Genomic DNA, 18,032 nt, shown 5'->3' on the forward strand with positions numbered 1-18,032 from the left:
AGCGCGCGGTTTACCGCCCCCTGGCGCAGCCTTTGGATACTGTCAACTGAGGAGCATGACTAGTCCAGAGGCCTAGGACTAGGCTGGAACCTGAATTCAAGGCTGTGGGGTCAGGAAATTAAAAATATACCCTAAAAAATCTGAAAACATTTATCTGTAGACATACGTACCCCAATGTTCACAGCATTATTCATGGTTGCCAAGACATGGAAACAAACCCAAGTGCCCTTTGATAAATGATCGGATAAAGATGCAGTATATAAAATTAGAACTATAGAGATTAGCATGGGCCCTGCGCAAGGATTCGTTAAGCATTCCATTTTTGTGAAATAAGTCAGAGAAAGACAAATACCCTGACCTCACTTATATGTAGAAGCTAAAGAAAAAATTAAATGAACTAATCAGAAAGTCTCAGAGACAAAGGAAAAAAACTGAGGGTTGCTAGATGCGACGGGGGGTGGGAATAAGGGGGAAGGTGAGGGGATTAGAAAGCACAATCAGTAGTCATATGATTGCCAAGGGGATACAAAAGTCAATTTGGGGAATGTAATCAATAACGTAAAGATTTTGTAGGGTATTCAATGGACACTTGTCCCACTAGGGAGACCTCAGGGATGATGTAGATGCCTGATCACTGCAGTATACACCTACAGTTGAAGAATAATGAATGTCAACTACAATTTTACATATAATTACAAGTGAAGTACAGCATTAGGAGTAGACAGTGGAAATGTAATTGCTATTATGTGGTATCAGAGGGGTAATAGCGGGGGGAGAAGGGTTATCACTGGGTGAGGGATATAAATGATGTCTATTACATTGTTTTGAAAAAAAAATAGTACATATACACAGTGGAATACTACTCGGCTATAAGATCATGCAATACCATTTGCAACATGGATGGATCTTGAGATTACGCTAAGCGAAGTAAGACAGAAAAAGTCGAGAATCATGATTTCACTGACATGTGGGACATAAAACTGAAAGCTACGAAGGAACAAGACAAACAAAAACTCATACATAGACAATAGTTTAGTAGTTACCACAGCATAAAGGGGTGGGGAATGGTAGATGAGGGTAAATGGGGTTAAATATGTGGTGATGGAAGAAGTGACTCTGGGTGGTGAACACACAATGTGATGAATAGATATATTACAGAATCGTGCACTTGAAACCTATGTAATTTTACAAACCATTGTCACCCCAACAAATTTTAATTAAAAAAAAAGAAAAAAGCCATATTCTCAGGGTTTGTGTTTAGAGGCCCCGCCATTGCAGAAGCCCCTTCATTACCTTGTGAACATTTGGACTTCCTACCTTCCCCTGGAATACCATTGCAAGATCACAGAACCGGTTTCAAGTTAACATTTATTGCACTCACTGTAGGCAACTGCCAAGTCCTCAAAATACAAGCTTAGTAACACAATTTCATTTTCAAGGACTACAGAGATGTACTAACTGTACAAAAACGATTTTGTGGAAACAAGTAGGAGAGAATAATTTGAGCGAAAGATGATACTGGCGGTTTTGGGATGGACATTTCAGCATAAGCAAAGGTTCAGTGGTGGGCAAGTATGGCCCATCTGAAAATCTCTTTCTCTCACATAGCCCTTAGTCACCATGGATTCAACCATCTTTCTACCTCTGCCTCTTCTATTTCTATTTTTGCCACTTTATACTTGTAGCTCTTTCAACTCCCTTGCCTCTAGTTCACCCATCTTTCTATCCACTACCACTTAACTTCCCTGGGGAGCATTTTAAGCAAAGCTACCTCAAAAGCATGAAAAGTCCAATGGAAAGATCCAATAGTTTACTCACAGGAATTTATACTAAGGAAACAGGGATGTTTTCAAAATCTTAAGGTATTTAAGTGTTACTTATATTACCATAAAAATTTTTAGCTTGAATGCTTAACAATAAGAAACTATTGGATAAATTAAGATACATTAGAAAAAATTGTTAAACCATTAAAACGTTTTTCAAGCAGTATTTAATAAGGCAGGTAACATACTTTTCTAACATGTATTTTTATCACTGAAGCTACAGCAAAACATCCTGTTCACTGGGTGAAAATAGCCTGCTTTATGTGTGTACACTGAGTGCAATTAAAAAAACATGTTGTAATTATAATTTCAGACTTTGGAATTGAATAGGTACCAGTCTTCTCTGCTTTTTTCACATGGGAAAAGAAAATTCCGTTGAAAATTATTTGAAGCTTAGACAAAAATTCCACAGCTGTATTCTTAGGGTCACTCTGGAGTCTTCATGATTCAGATGATACAAAGGAAGCTTCAATTCAACCTTTGAGAGAAGACATTCCAGCTCGCATGATCTCATCTACCAGGAGAATGTTGGTAGCAATCACAGTGCTACAAGGCAAAAAAAATTAGATGGCTCAGATTTCAGACATGAACCCGAATTCAACTCAATTTCCAACTAGACCGTGCAAATTAAATCCAATTAAGTTTCCCCTTTCCTATACATTTTTTTAATGGAAAAAAAGAAATTAACAGAACAAACCAAATTAAAGAATATGATGATTACTTCAAGATTATTTTAGTTTTGGCTTTCCCAAACTCACCAGGAGTGAAGAAGCTGCTTCTTTACACAATAGTTATCCCATATGCCTGCTTGTGCTGCCACCATTGGCTCACCTGAAAGGTAATCGGGTAGTCTTAAAAAATCATATAGAACAGGTTTTAAGATCAGAATGCTGTCTAAAAGAACCAACAGTATTTTGTGCTGCTCTGCTCATCACTGATTATTCACTTCCTCTAGTACCGTGTTTCCCCCCAAAACAAGAAGTATTAACTATGGAAACAAGAGTATTAACTATGAAAACCTAAAGTTCCTCATTTAGTCAATTCTGTACTCCAAACAATGACTCCTGTGAATACCTTTGATGAGTGACTGATCCCCACTTAGAAGACCCACTGATAGGAATGCTCTATTGGTTACCAATGTTTGAACATCTTTTGTTCTGGACACAGTCCCATTTGTCCATATTAAAGTATAGTACTTGAACTATAACCTGGCCAAAACGGGCTTACCATTTTCCTCATTCCAGAAACCTTTTCTATTAACTTGAATGTAAATGCTGTTGACAATAGGCCTTACACATATTGTACGGATTTATTTACCTCTCTTCCACTTTGTACTTATATAATTTGTGTTGTTACACTGGCCCAAGACCAGGGCTTTAAATTTCATTACACTTGGTCCCCTCTTCCAGCATTATTTGCTATCCTCAGTCTTTTAAAACAAGTGAATGTGATCTAATGTATTTTCTTATCAAAGTCCCTGATAAAAAATGGAGTAAAGTAAGCCTAATATGAAACCTTTCAACCTGAACCATCTGTTACCACTCAGCATCAACAAACCCATACTCTCTGAAATTATTCAAATATATACTCTATTCCCTTAATTACTGTATCTAGTCATTCCATTTTTATACCTCATTTCAGAACCCAGAGTTCCGATAGGATTGATGTCACACAGCAAAGCAATTCCCCAAGTCTCTTGTGATCCTTCCTGGCTTCATCTTACCTTTACCACCTAGTTCTCCCCCTACAAACAGCTGCATTCTCTTACCTGTGTTCAAGTCCACACCCACAAGTTGACCTGAATTTGAATGTTCTGCTTGAATTTTAACCAGTGTTTCCTGAAGGTCAAAACCAGAATTCTGAGCAAGTACCTAAAGCAAGCAAATTTAATACTTTAAAAGACAAGACCTAAGAACTGATAGTCAAGTGTACAATAAATGAACAATATTTCCAATTAATAATAGAAAAACCACAATATTGATCATAATTTAACTTAAACAAAAAACAAACTTGTACTCAGGTATAACCCTTTCACTACAAACCTTCTTAAAACCTTCTTGCCATCTGAAATCAGATATTCAAGTTCTCCTTCCAGAGAAATCAAATACATTTGGATGATGAGATACACCACACCTGTTCTAGTGTTAGGGAGAAAACTGATCAAACGTGTTTATTCAAAATCCACATTATCTAAAAGCTTTTGCATTCATCAGTTGAATCATCTTGCTGTTATTTTAGAAAACTGACTGTTAAGTCATACCTTGGGAATAATGAGCAATGCATCAGCAAATGCTTGGACTCCCAGTTGAGCCCTGCCCTTTACACTGGGCTTGTATTTAATCAGGGCTTCTGCCATCGCCACTTCCACTGCACCAGCACCCGGAACTACACAGCCTATTGTGTGCAGAAGAGAGAAATGCTAAACTACAAAGAAAACTGTAGAATTATAAGAAAACATATAAATTAAAACACACATACATGAAAGCTATTAATTTTTTGAGAATTCAGTATAACCAGAGCAATTTTAATATTGCATTTGAAAGCAATGCAGGCAACATATCAAATAGCAGAATGACTCAATTTAACTAGCACTTGGAAGCTATTAACTCACTTATTTGTATCCACTTTTAATAATGATATGCTATGAAAAAACTTGGCATACCATCATAGCCATTTTAAAGGGAACACTTTACTTTTGCATGGTGTCTGGCTGTGTAAACTACTGATAAAAAGCACACAGTATTCAGCCATGCCTTTCAGACTAGCAAAAAGAATAGTTTAAATAGTTAAATAGTGGTCTTACCATCATCAAGAGCATTTTTAACAGCCCTCAAGCCATCTCTTATTGCATCTTTGATTTGAGTGAGGGTGTGCTTATTTGGTCCTTTGATCAACAACGTGACAGAGCGAGGATTGTTACATTTCTCAATAAAGGTGAACTTCTCTTCTCCCTATGTGAAGTGGTATTTTCAAAAACAGTATATGGTTGTACAAAGAATGATCAGAGGAAAAATGATAAGTAGCATATTAACAGGGAACCCTGATCACATCAAATTATTTCTTTAAAAAAAAAAATCACCCATAAAACAAATTGAGTTTCCCACCAAAGGCATATCATTAGTATACATAAACTATCAAAACATATGTAAACAAAGCAAAAATATGATTGTGAGTTTGAATAAGTTTTTACTACTGAAGAATTCATAAACCCAAAAGTACTATCTTTGGAAAGAAAATACACTTACCAATGTATATTCATAGACAAGTCCTGCATGTCCCAAGCAATCAGGATTTAAGTCATCAAAAGAATTCAGAGCTACCCCACCACAAGCAAGAGTCAGCCTGAAATATTGAAGTAGTTTAAAGTAGATGTGTAAGTGACTTTAATATTAGTTATGTTTTAAAGATGGATAATTTTTAGAAAACAATCTTTCAGAATTAAACACTAAAGTTATACTCTAAAACGTATTTTAACTTAAGTGTTTCAATTTACCACCAACCAGCTGAAAACGAATCTTTTCTCTTAAGTCTCCATTTAAACCACTCTCTCCAGTCAGCAAATACTGACATGCAATCTAAAGGTGGACAAGAGCTCTTCATCATGGTGAGCCTGTTGGAAGGATTGCTGAGAAACCCATTGATGCTGTCTCTTGACATGGTAAATAAAATATGCACGAGGTATGATCAAACAGTACAACGAATGTTCAAATAAAAATTTATCACAGTAAGAGACACACTGCCATTAATCCCATTCAAAATAGCCCCCCTTGCTTCCTAACACACTTATCCCACCGTTCTTGCCCCTTTCTGAAGCAGTTCTGGAAGTCCTCTTTCATGGTGTCTTTAGTTGCACTGTCGTGGCTGCCTCGATGTCCTGAATTGATTCAAAATGTTTACCTTTCATGGTCTTTTTGACTCTGGGAAGAGCCAGAAAACACACAGTGCCAGATCCGGTGAATAGGTGGATGAAGACACACCATAATGTTTTTGACAGAAATTGCCATATACCAGAAGCGATATGTCACGGAGCCTTTCTGTTGTGATCATAAAATACGGTGAATGCTGCCGCCGAGTGCCATCCAATAGAAAGGCAAGGATCATCTTCAATATGGGAAGCAGCGAGTCGAACCTTAGTAACAGTGTGTAACAAGTTTCAACTTGGTCACTGCAGTCAAATCAGGTGTGAGCTACAGTTGAAAGGTATTTTCAAGTGTGCTGCAAATCCTCCTCCATCACAACATCACTCCGTGTCACACATCGCTTCTGGTATGGCAATGTCTGTCAAATAAAAATATTAGTGTGTCCTCATTCACCTTATTCACCGCATCTGGCACTGTGCAACTTCTGGCTCTTCCCCAAAGTCAAAATGATTCAGGACATTGAGGCAGGTAACAAGCGCAACTAAAGACACTCATGAAAGAGGACTTCTAGGGCTGCTTCAGAAAGTGGCAAGAACAACAGGACAAGTGTTTTCGAAGTGAGGGGGAGTATTTTAAAGGGGATTAATGGCAATGTGTCCTTCACTGTAATAAGTTTTTAAAATTTAAACATTCACCGTATTGTTTGATAACACCTCATATAGTATGTGTCATGGTTTAAAAATAAAACAAGTATACACCAATGTTCATAGCAGCATTACGCATAGAAGCCAAAATGTAGAAACCTAAATAAATGTGCATCGATAAATGGATAAACAAGGATGTAATATATTCATACAATAGAGTATTATTATTCATCCTTAAAAAGGGATGAAATTCTGATCCATGCTACAACATGGATGAACTTTGAAAACATTATGCTAAATGAAATAAGCCAAACACAAAAGGACAAATACTGTGTGATTCCCTTATATGAGGTATCAAATTCAGAGACAGAAAGTATGGGGGATTGGTAAGGGGTAGAAATGGGAAGTTATCATTTAATGGATACAGAGCTTCAGTTGGTGATGATGAAAAAGTTCTGGAACTGGATAATGGTGACAATTGCACAACAATGTGAATGCAACTTAATGTCACTAAATTTTACACTTTCAAAAATGGGTAAAATGGTAAGTTTTATATTATGTATATTTCATCACAATAGAAAGAAAAAAGCAAAAATAAGTAGAGGGGAAAAAGGAACAATGCCAGTTATCTTGCACAATTCCACAGCGCTCAGATAACCTGCTCTCCGTACCTTTCCATATTTCTCCTTTTAGCTCTGCGTAGAGCTACTATGCCTTCTTTTGCAAGAGAATCTAAGGAAAACGGGTCAATTCCCTATAACAGAAATAAAAATGTTTCATTTACCTTAAAAAATAAAAATGGGTATAAAAGTATATAAAGCAAAATTCTCACCTTTTGATTAATAACAACAAATCCTTTATCTGAGTCACCACAGACTTTCTTTTTCAGTTCTATTATTTTTTTAACTCTATCTTCAATGAATTTTCTTTCAGCTTTTACAAGTTTCTCTCTTTCTTCTGCACTCTTGTAAAAAAAGCCAGAATTCACTTCTCTATTTAAAAAAAAAAAGAAGTTATTGGGGGTTGAATAGAAGGTAAGCCAGCAGCCATAAAAACTGGGTTAGACTTGATTAAACAGTCAGTGAGTTCCAATCCTGACCCTGGTATGTTCTCAGTTTATTCCCTAGAATTCTCCCAAACCCAACTGGGACATTATTGTCCTTACAGTGGAAAAACTGAGTCTCAAGAAAGAAGTGAATGCCCAAAATACCAAGCTCCTCTGCTTCTCGATTCCATCTGTGAGGGGATATAAACTCACGTTTTTTCATATTCTAATGACACATTGCATGTGAGGATATATGCATCTTCTACCCTTTTTTTCATATCAGGATGTCGTGCCCCATGGTCCAAAACAAGACCTCTGATTAAGCTGTTAAAACACACAAAAAATTATGGTGATCACTTCATAAGGTCTATAAATGTCTAATCACTATTTTACACATCTGAAACTAATATAATAGTCAACTATAATTGAAAAATAAAATTAAAACATAAAGAGTTGTATTGTTATCGATTTCCAGAGGGGGTGTAATGTATGCTAACAAAATTAAAACACTATTATTGATCATTTTCACACAATCAACTTTATTTCTTGAGTTATTTGAACTAGACTTTTGGGTGAAACCTAGGCAGGTTCAGAAAAGCAACATTCCACAACATGACAAAAACAAACCATTCAAACAAAAGTGCATCCCTATCTTGTACAGAAAATCTGCAGAGAAAATGTCTCAACCAGCAGGCCATCATATTGTGATTACCTTTAAAAAAAAATGTTTTCAACTATAGGTCTTTGCAATATATTTTTAAATTCCCCAACAGTCTCCCATTATGCTTTGCATCCAACAGTTCAATAAATGCCAACTGATTGATACAGCTCATTTTTCTGAATCGTTCTGACTATAAACACATACCATTAACTTTAAGAGGTAATACTACTGAGTAAATTAAACACTCATCTAGGCAATACACATTAATTCAAAGGAAAAAAACCACTCTCAAAATATGTATTGTATAAAGCATCTATAAATTTGTAAACACACTATAAATATTTTGCAGTATTCTACCACCTACCTTGTGTCGGTTTCAGATTTATGTTTCATTTCCATGATCTCAACCATGAAGAGGTCAATAGGTTCATCCTGCTTTTTAATGGCCAAAATGGAGTCAACTACAGCCTACAACAGAAGCATGATCACTAAATGAATTTGATTTGCAGAAGTCGAGACATTTATGTTGCTTGTCCCTCAAAGTTTAAAGTAGACAGTTTCTTGACTTTAACATCTCTGAATTAATCTAAGTCTTTTTCTGAGCTAATAGAATATAGTTGTAAAGGGGCTGAAGTCATTTACATTTCTGAAATCTCAATTAGTAATTACCTAAAGAATCACTGGCATCCCTATTTTATTAAAACTATTGATAACAGGAAGCTTTTTATAATAATGAAACCTCTAATTATACGTTTTATAATCTGATCAGATATACAATTATTTTCTTATTTCTCTTTAGGGACACAGATCAAGTTATCAATGCCACAAAAATGAACCTACTTATTTCACAATACAATACCGTGGAAGACTTTAGAGAGCACCCTATAACTGCAATTGGTTAAATATACTGATGTTTCTAATATCAAAGGTTTTGGTATAGGTGTACTGTACCATCAGACACATACCTCTGTTAAGACATCAGCAAGTTCAGCATGAACTTTAGTACGTAGAGATGTTCTGGCCACATCTATGAGTGTTTCCCGGTCCATCTCTTTGCTTACTTTGACTTGTTCCAAAAACTGAAGTGCCTTTTCCTTTGCAGCTTCAAATCCTTCTGTTATTATTCTGGGATGAAGACCCTATAATACATGCAATTACAAAACCACCACTAACACTGGAATTTTTCAATTAGATGGAACTATATAGTTCACGATAAAGTACATTTCTGAAGATTTACTCTAGATCATTCAGACCCTTTAATACAATTAATATAATGTGCTGACTTTCTGAATACATTTAAAAGGATAAATAGTCCTTTCAATGCAGAGGAGAAGAACAGACATTGCTCTAGCACAGAGTCAAAGCCAAGGGAACTATAAAGCACACTTGGGTGTTCACTGTGCAAACTACAAGGAATAATGACAAAAACTCAAGTGTCACAACAACCTGCAGTCAACAGGACCATTATATCTTTTCTATAGGTGATCTGAAGTTAATTCATATCATTTACCAAGAAAAAGCAGACAGGGAGACTAACTCCTGTCTTCCTAGGAAGTTTTTCTTGACATCAGATTAGTATTTATTAAGGTTTGCTTTAACTTTGGACCTACTCAGGGCAAAACAAAGTAGTAGAATTCTTAAGTCTGTTTTTGGTTGGCTTTTTTCCTTATAAATATGCCTAGTCTGATTTCAATTATTAATCTACATTATAGACAGACACATGTCATATATGCAATGCAACTTGATAAAATAAGAAAACGTCAGGCCCAGGAAGGTTCTTTAACTTGTCCAGGATCACAATAAACTTGTGTCAGACCAAGATAAAGACTCTGGTTCCTAGATTTAAGCCCCTATGCTCTTCAAATTCTACTATATAGCCTCAGCTACTATTAACACATCAATTTGTATAAATAAAACTCAGATTATCTTCTATATGCAATAAAGTATCACAGAAACACAAGAATCATGTAATACTTCAGAAATGTAGAGATCCGCCTGTTTCAGCAGTTCTCCAATGATTAGGACATTGGAAGTGGTACCATCACCAGTTATGTCATCCTGGGCTGTTGCTACTTTGGCTATTAAGGAGGCTGTTGGGTGTTGAATTTGCTGAAAGTAGAAAAAGAAAAAAAAAATTAAGTAACTTGAAACAATACAAATACACCTTAAAATGTGAAAGGCATCCTTAAGCTATGTATTTGCACAAATTACCCACGTGTTCAGCTACATGTTATTCTGATTAAGAAGTCACCATTAGCTATTTTGCATTCACTTTCTGACGACCAAAATATTGTCATGTATATATTTGTTTATTTCTCAAGATTATCTCCACTTTATTGATAAGGAAATTTGAGGTTCAGTTAAGGGCTCTTCGTGGGAATAAATCAGGTAACTTCTAAAATAAAACTTCAGCAGCCTCCAATATTACTCGGCATCAAACAATTAAAAATAGCCCTCCTAGCAAAGGTCATCAGTGGATGCTAAATCACTGCATGGGAAGGCTTTGGAAGGACAGGGTATTCCTCAAGTCTCCAATATCACACACAAATTCTTAATGAGAAAGGATTCAAACAAGGCTCCTGCACTGCTTTTGCTTTTTATCCTTTAATCTACAATAGTTCCCAGCCTTTTAGGTCTTGGGGGACACTGACAGTTTTAAGAATCCAGCCCAATTGCCTTGTAGACTATCTCATTATCTACATTTGCTATTTTTGGCAAGACCAACACAGAGGTGATACTGTATACTTCTGTTTCCTTTATAGTTTCTTGTTAAGCTATAAATGTTTAATGTGCTTCTCTATGTTTATGCTGTATTTCACAATTAAAAAAAATCAAGTAAAATAAAATAAAAAAATATGTAGATACAGCTTTTCTCTCTTTCTTTTTATTTTATTAAATTTATTGGGGTGACAATTGTTAGTAAAATTACATAGATTTCAGGTGTACAATTCTGTATTACATCGTCTATAAATCCCATTGTGTGTTCATCACCCAGGCTTTTCTGATATTAAGTTTAAACTATGACTCCAACTGTTCTCAGCCAGCACAGGCCACCAATTACATTTGGGTGCTGAAGGCACGGTACCCTACTATCAAAGCCCTACATTTTATTAACTCAAAACACAGGAAAGTCATTTCCCTTTTTTGGATTTGAACTGCTAAGTTTTGGGAACTTACGGATGTGTAAAATTTGTGATCCTCTCAATAATCTCATATTCTTGGTCACAGGACTTTTAAAATGGTTAAACAAGGAGTTTTACTTCCCCTCCAGTTGGAGGTGGAAGAGATGACAGGTAACAGAGAAATTGCTGTTTTAAAAAGAGACAAAGTACAAACAACCTGTCTCATTTTACCTATGTGAATGTGTCAACTGCTTGGTTTTCAGATTAGAATCTTAATAATTTCAATCCTTTAACTAACACCTTAAATGACAAGAGTATGTATTCATAAATAAGTATCAGACTCCAGGGCTCCTCACTAACATACTGTGGCTACCATTACTGATTACATTACATTACTTTTCTACTCTCTCCATTGTCTGTAAGACTGGCCTGTTGAGAGGTGATGAATATGAGTTCCTCCTACCTTGAGAATAAACATTAAACATCTTCCTACAAATTAAACCTACTATGGCAAACCAAGACCTTTTAAACGTATAGCAGCCTCTCACCATTTCATGAAGCAGCACGTTGCCATCCTTAGTAAGCTTGATATCTCCAGCACCAGAAACAAGCCTGTTCAATGAGCAGAAACGAAATCAGTGTGACTTTTTCAACGGAGACCAAACTGACTCCCATCAACACCAGGCTTTACCCAGATCCTAAGGAGCCGCACACGGCCATTAAGTTGGTCGTCCACTCCCGGTAACAGGAATGGCGCAGTGCCCACCCCCTCCCTTCTGAGAAACTGTGCCGCGCGTCCTCAGGGTCGCTTTAGTCCCAGAGGGCCGCGCACGAGGGCAGCTTTGTTCTCTGCGGAGGCTGCATCGACTACAAGAGCAAACAGCCAGGGCAGGAAACAGGCCTGACCTGGGAACGGGGGTAAAAGGGGAGCAGCAACGGGCGCACAGGCCCGGAAGCAGCGGGCTGGAGACCACGAGCGATTGCCGGCATCGCGGCCGCACGAGGTGCGCGGTGCCCGCCCGGCCCTCCCCACCAGCCCCGCCTTACATCTTCATGGTGCCCTTAGGCCCCAAGTTGGTCCGCAGCACGTCCTGCAGCCCCCGGGCCGCGCTGATGTTGACCGCCAACGCAGCCTGGGCTCGGGCCACCTCGGCCTTGGGGTTTAAAGTCTTCACAGCCGCCATAGCTGACCCAGGAGCAGAGCACAAAAAGAGCAGACGTGAAGACCTCCCAACGCCGGCTCAGCGTGGCCAGGCTGCGCTATCCGGGTCTTCTGGAAAAGTCGGGCGCGCCCTGCCGGCCCCCAGCGTGCCCACGCGCCGCCATCATTGGGCCGCCGGTCGGCCGGCGCCGCTCATTGGGTCGCGGTCGCACGGCCCTGCGGCCCCGCCCCTCAAGGCCGGACTCCGGCGCCATTGCGCAGGGAGGGGAGGAGCGCGTTCTTGTGCAGTAAGGGCTCCCGAGCTTCCGGTGTCCTCGCCGGCTTTGCGGACCGAGCCCTGAGGACATAGCGGCGGCCGACCGAGGCCCGCTCAGCGGGAGGTTGAGGCTGCGGGCCGCGCGCCCGTCCGCCTCTTGGGTGACTGGAGAGCTGGCGTTCCTTCCTGGAGGTCTCTGACCGCAGGTTGTACAAGTGGCCTCCCTCCCTTCCAAATTTGCCTTGTTTCCTCCCCTTTTGTGCCTGTCACCAGTTTTCTTGACTGCATCCTATGTGCTTGTTAGTGTTCTAGGTCATGTGGGGCTACTGTAGTGAATCTTACTAGGACTGTGAATGAAAAAGGGTTATGTAATAAACTTGACAGGCTCTGCGGGGCCACCTGCAGTCCTGACAAACTCAGTGATCAAAAGTCACCACGCAAGATTGTCTGATCACAAACTCCTAACTGGGCAAGTAATAGCAGGTAGGCCTACATCTTCCGTAGCAAAGGTTAGCCTTTACCTTAAGGGAGCAAGCCATAGCGTAGGTATCTAGGATAATGTATCTTTGAAGTGTCAGAGTAATTTTCTTTTCCTACTCCTTGAAGGCACAACTGCTGGACCAGAGCACAAGACCACTGAGCCCCTCATTATGTTGTTTCCCATGTACCATCTCTGTGTGTTGTAAATGTTAATTATTAGCTATCCTGTACCCGCCAATGTAAGAAGTGTGTTTCTTCCTTTTGCCTTTTACCGAATCCCAGAGATTTCCCTGGTATGCTTTCTTCCACCTCCTTAATCTACCACCAATGGATTTCATGTAATCCTCCTTATGTCTCCTTTGATTCTAATGTATAAAATAAGCTGTGAAACTGCCATTCTCCGGAGCATTTTCTCACTCCATTGAGATTTTGCTTCCCAGCATAAATAAACTCATAAAAATAAATAAACTCATAATTCTCTACAGGTTTGGATGTTTCTTATCCTCTCCTAGTATCCTAGGTGTTTTAGGCCTAGGGAAGGCCAAAGAGATACAATGCAAGGGAGAAAGTGCTAGATGCCTTTAGAAATCTATGGGATTGGTGTGGCCTTTGAGGAGAAGCAAGTCAGTTCACCCTCTGGGCTCAAAAACTCACTGCTGAGGCCTTAGGCCCTCAAGGCAAGTTTGAAAACTCAAACTTGATTGAGCAGTGTTGTTGTCCAGCATTTGAGAGGACACTGAAGACAGAAAAATTCTGAAAAAAGTGTCTATAATTGTTTTCTAGCATCCGGTTCCCCCACCCCTCCAAGTACCAGATATTCAGTAATGTTTTGTTTTTTATGTTTATAGATAATGACAATTGTTCAGAATTCAAAACGTACCAAAGGGTATGTGATAAAAGTAACACTTCTTCCTGCTGGTATAACTTCCTCCAAACAAGCGTAGTTACCTTTAGATGCTCTGAATTCCCCTAGATGCTTTCTAAATTTATAAATAAATACCGGGTGCCAAAAAACAAATGGTGCCAAAAAATGTATATAAGTGGACACTTTGGTCAACGTTACTCAAGCAGTAGTTAGCCGTAATCAGAAGTGTTTGGACCCTGATGGTAACTGCTTTGAGCCCCTTTTGTAATTGCAAAAGTCAAACGTGACTTGTATTCATCTTTTGTTATTGGTATATACTGAGTATTACAATTTTTATACACTTTTCCTTTCTTAAAATGTGTATACATTTTTTTGGCACCCTCTGTACATACATAAATATAAGAATTTTCCCCTCACAAAATGGCAATTTGTAATACACAGTGTTGGGTATGTTATACTTAAAGTATCTTGGAGATTATAAAATATCAATGCAAGCGGATTCCTCATTTTTTTTTTTTAATTAAATTTATTGGGGTGACAATTGTTAGTAAAATTACATAGATTTCAGGTGTACAATTCTGTATTACATCATCTATAAATCCCATTGTGTGAAAATCACCCAGAGTCAGTTCTCCTTCAATCACCATATATTCGATCCCCCTTACCCTCATCTCCCACCCCCCACCCCCCACCCCCCTTACCCTCTGGCAACCACTAAACTATTGTCTGTGTCTATGAGTTTCTGTTTCTCATTTGTTTGTCTTGTTCTTTTGTTGTTTTTGGTTTATATACCACATATCAGTGAAATCACATGGTTCTCTGCTTTTTCTGTCTGACTTCTTTCGCTCAGCATTACTCTCTCAAGATCCATCCATGTTGTCACAAATGTTCCTATATCATCTTTTCTTACTGCCGAATAGTATTCCATTGTGTATATATACCACAACTTCTTTATCCATTCATCTATCGAAGGACATTTTGGTTGTTTCCATGTCTTGGCCACCGTAAACAAAGCTGCAATGAACATTGGAGCACACGTGTCTTTATCTCTAAATGTTTTCAGATTTTTGGGTAGATACCCAGGAGAGGGATTGCTGGGTCATATGGCAATTCTATTCGTAATTCTTTGAGGAACCTCCACACTGCCTTCCATAACGGCTGCACCAGTCTGCATTCCCACCAACAGTGTATGAGGGTTCCTTTTCTCCACAGCCTCTCCAACATTTGTTACTATTTGTCTTGTTGATGATAGCCATTCTGACTGGGGTGAGGTGATATCTCATTGTGGTTTTGATTTGCATTTCTCTGATGATTAGTGATGTTGAGCATTTTTCATATGTCTATTTGCCATTTGTATGTCCTCTTTGGAGAAATGTCTCTTCAAGTCCTCTGCCCATTTTTCAATTGGGTTGTTTGTTTTTTGTTGTTGAGTTGCATGAGTTCCTTGTATATTCTGGATACTAGCCCCTTATCGGAGGCACTGTTTGCAAAAATCTTCTCCCATTCAGTTGGTGGCCTCTTTATTTTGTCAATGGTTTCTTTTGCTGTGCAGAAGCTTTTAAGTTTCATATAGTCCCATTCGTTTATTTTAGCTTTTACTTCCATTGCCTTTGGAGTCAAGTTCATAAAATGCTCTTTGAACCCAAGGTCCATAAGTTTAGTACCTATGTTTTCTTCTATGCAGTTTATTGTTGCAGGTCTTATGCTTAAGTCTTTGATCCATTTTGAATTAACTTTGGTACATGGTGACAAATAGCAGTCCAGTTTCATTCTTTTGCACGTGGCTATCCAATTCTCCCAGCACCATTTATTGAAGAGGCTGTCTTTGCTCCATTGTATGTTTCTAGCTTCTTTGTCAAAAATTATCTGTCCATATTTATGTGGTTTTATTTCTGGGTTCTCAATTCTATTCCATTGGTCTATGTGTCTGTTTTTCTGCCAATACCATGCTGTTTTGATTATTGTAGCCCTGTAGTACAAGCCAAAGTCAGGAAGTGTGATACCTCCATTATTGTTCTTTTTCTTAAGATTGCTTTGGCTATTCGGGGTCTTTTGTGGTTCCAAACAAATCTGATGATTTTTGTTCTATTTCTTTAAAATATGCCATTGGGATTTTGATGGGGATTGCATTGAATCTGTATATTGCTTTGGGTAATATGGCCATTTTAACTATGTTGATTCTTCCAATCCATGAGCACGGAATGTCTTTCCATTTCTTTGTGTCTTCTTCAATTTCTTTCAAAAATGTCTTATAGTTTTCAGCATATAGGTCTTTCACATCCTTGGTTAAGTTTATTCCTAGGTATTTTATTCTTTTTGCTGCAATTGCAAAAGGAATTGTTTTTGTATTTCTTTTCTGAGATTTCATTGTTAGTATATAGGAAGGCAATGGACTTTTGTGCGTTGATTTTGTAGCCGGCAACTTTACTGTATTCGTTGATTGTTTCTAATAGCTTTTTGGTGGAGTCTTTAGGGTTTTCTATATATAGCATCATGTCATCTGCAAAGAGTGATAATTTAACTTCTTCATTCCCAATTTGGATGCCTTTTATTTCTTTCTCTTGCCTGATTGCTCTGGCAAGGACTTCCAACACTATGTTGAAAAGCAGAGGTGATAGGGGACAATCCTGTCGTGTTCCTGAACGTAGAGCAAAGGGCTTCAGTTTTTCTCCATTAATTATGAGATTAGCAGAGGGCTTGTCATATATGGCCTTTATTATGTTAAGGTATTTTCCTTCTATACCCATTTTATTAAGTGTTTTAATCATAAATGGATGTTGTATCTTGTCAAATGCTTTTTCTGCATCAATTGATATAATCATATGATTATTGTCCTTTATTTTGTTTATGTGATGTATCACATTGATGGATTCGTATGTTGAACCATCCTTGTGCCCCGGGATGAACCCCACTTGGTCGTGATGAATAATCTTTTAATGCATTGTTGTATTCGATTTGCTAGAATTTTATTTAGGATTTTTGCATCGGTATTCATCAGAGATATTGGTCTGTAGTTTTCTTTTTTGTGCTGTCCTTACCAGGTTTTGGTATCAGGGTAATGTTGGCCTCATAAAATGAGTTAGGGAGTACTGTCTCTTCTTCAATTTTTGGAAGAGTTTGTGCAGAATTGGTATTAGATCCTCTTTGAAGGTTTGGTAGAATTCACTAGTGAAGCCATCTGGTCCCGGACTTTTGCTTTTGGGAAGGTTTTGGATGACTGATTCAATTTAGTTACTGGTGATCGGTCTGTTTAGATTTTCCAGTTCTTCATGGTTCAGCCTTGGAAGGCTATATGTTTCTAAGAACTTGTCCATTTCTTCTAGGTTGTTGAATTTGGTGGCATATAGTCCTTCATAGTATTCTTGGATGATCCTTTGTATTTCTGTGGTGTCCGTGATAACTTCCCTTTTACGTTTCTGATTTTGTTAATCAGTGTCTTCTCTCTTTTTATCTTAGTAAGTCTAGCCAAGGGTTTGTCAATTTTGTTAATCTTTTCAAAGAACCAGCTCTTTGTAACATTAAATTTTACTATTGTCTTTTTGTTCTCTATTTCATTTAGTTCTGCTCTAATTTTTGTTATTTCCTTTCTTCTGCTGACCTTGGGTTTTACTTGTTCTTCTTTTTCTAGTTCTTTAAGGTGTAACATGAGGTTATTTATTTGGGAGTTTTCTTGTTTCTTGAGATAGGCCTGTAATGAGATAAATTTCCCTCTTAAAACTGCTTTCGCTGCATCCCAAAAATTTTGGTAGGATGTATTTTCATTGTCATTTGTTTCTATGTATCTTTTGATCTCTCCTCTAATTTCTTCTTTGACCCAGTCCTTCTTTAAAAGTATGTTGTTTAATCTCCATGTATTTGTGTTTTTCCGCTTTCTTTTTACAGTTGATATCCAATTTCAAAGCCTTGTGATCAGAGAATATGCATGGTATGATTTCAATCTTCTTAAATTTGTTGAGACTGATTTTATGTCCCAATATATGGTCTATCCTTGAGAATGTTCCATGTACACTAGAAAAGAATGTATAGTCTGATGTTTTAGGATGAAGTGCTCTATAAATGTCAATTATGTCCATTTCATCTAATGTGTCATTTAGGGCTACTATTTCGTTATTTA

At 38.0% G+C, this 18,032-nt stretch overlaps 2 protein-coding genes and 2 non-coding genes across 4 annotated transcripts in view; 1 reads left to right on the top strand and 3 right to left on the bottom strand.

Moving 5' to 3' along the window:
• Nucleotides 1–1,350: 1,350 nt before the first annotated feature.
• CCT6A (chaperonin containing TCP1 subunit 6A) lies at nt 1,351–12,492 on the bottom strand. Its single transcript, XM_019719077.2, has 14 exons — nt 12,203–12,492; nt 11,704–11,767; nt 10,008–10,142; nt 8,999–9,172; nt 8,398–8,501; nt 7,586–7,696; nt 7,160–7,319; nt 6,999–7,081; nt 5,069–5,165; nt 4,627–4,774; nt 4,084–4,217; nt 3,592–3,694; nt 2,582–2,654; nt 1,351–2,369 (listed from the first exon to the last, which is right to left on the bottom strand). The coding sequence occupies exons 1-14, from the start codon at nt 12,337–12,339 to the stop codon at nt 2,297–2,299; spliced, it is 1,596 nt and encodes a 531-aa protein (XP_019574636.1). The 5' UTR covers nt 12,340–12,492; the 3' UTR covers nt 1,351–2,296.
• Nucleotides 4,437–4,576, bottom strand: LOC141570916 (small nucleolar RNA SNORA15). The gene has a single exon (XR_012495358.1). It is a non-coding gene; the product is annotated as a small nucleolar RNA SNORA15 (small nucleolar RNA).
• LOC141570922 (small nucleolar RNA SNORA22) lies at nt 9,305–9,438 on the bottom strand. The gene has a single exon (XR_012495364.1). It is a non-coding gene; the product is annotated as a small nucleolar RNA SNORA22 (small nucleolar RNA).
• A 135-nt stretch (nt 12,493–12,627) lies between the features above and the next one.
• PSPH (phosphoserine phosphatase) overlaps nt 12,628–18,032 on the top strand; it is an 85,642-nt gene continuing 80,237 nt past the window's right edge. The window contains exon 1 of the mRNA XM_074328498.1: nt 12,628–12,779. The gene's annotated coding sequence lies outside the window, so the exon portion shown is untranslated. The remainder of the gene's footprint in view (nt 12,780–18,032) is intronic.

This window comes from Rhinolophus sinicus, linkage group LG03 (assembly GCF_036562045.2).
Source record: "Rhinolophus sinicus isolate RSC01 linkage group LG03, ASM3656204v1, whole genome shotgun sequence".
Classification (NCBI taxonomy): Eukaryota; Metazoa; Chordata; class Mammalia; order Chiroptera; family Rhinolophidae; genus Rhinolophus; species Rhinolophus sinicus.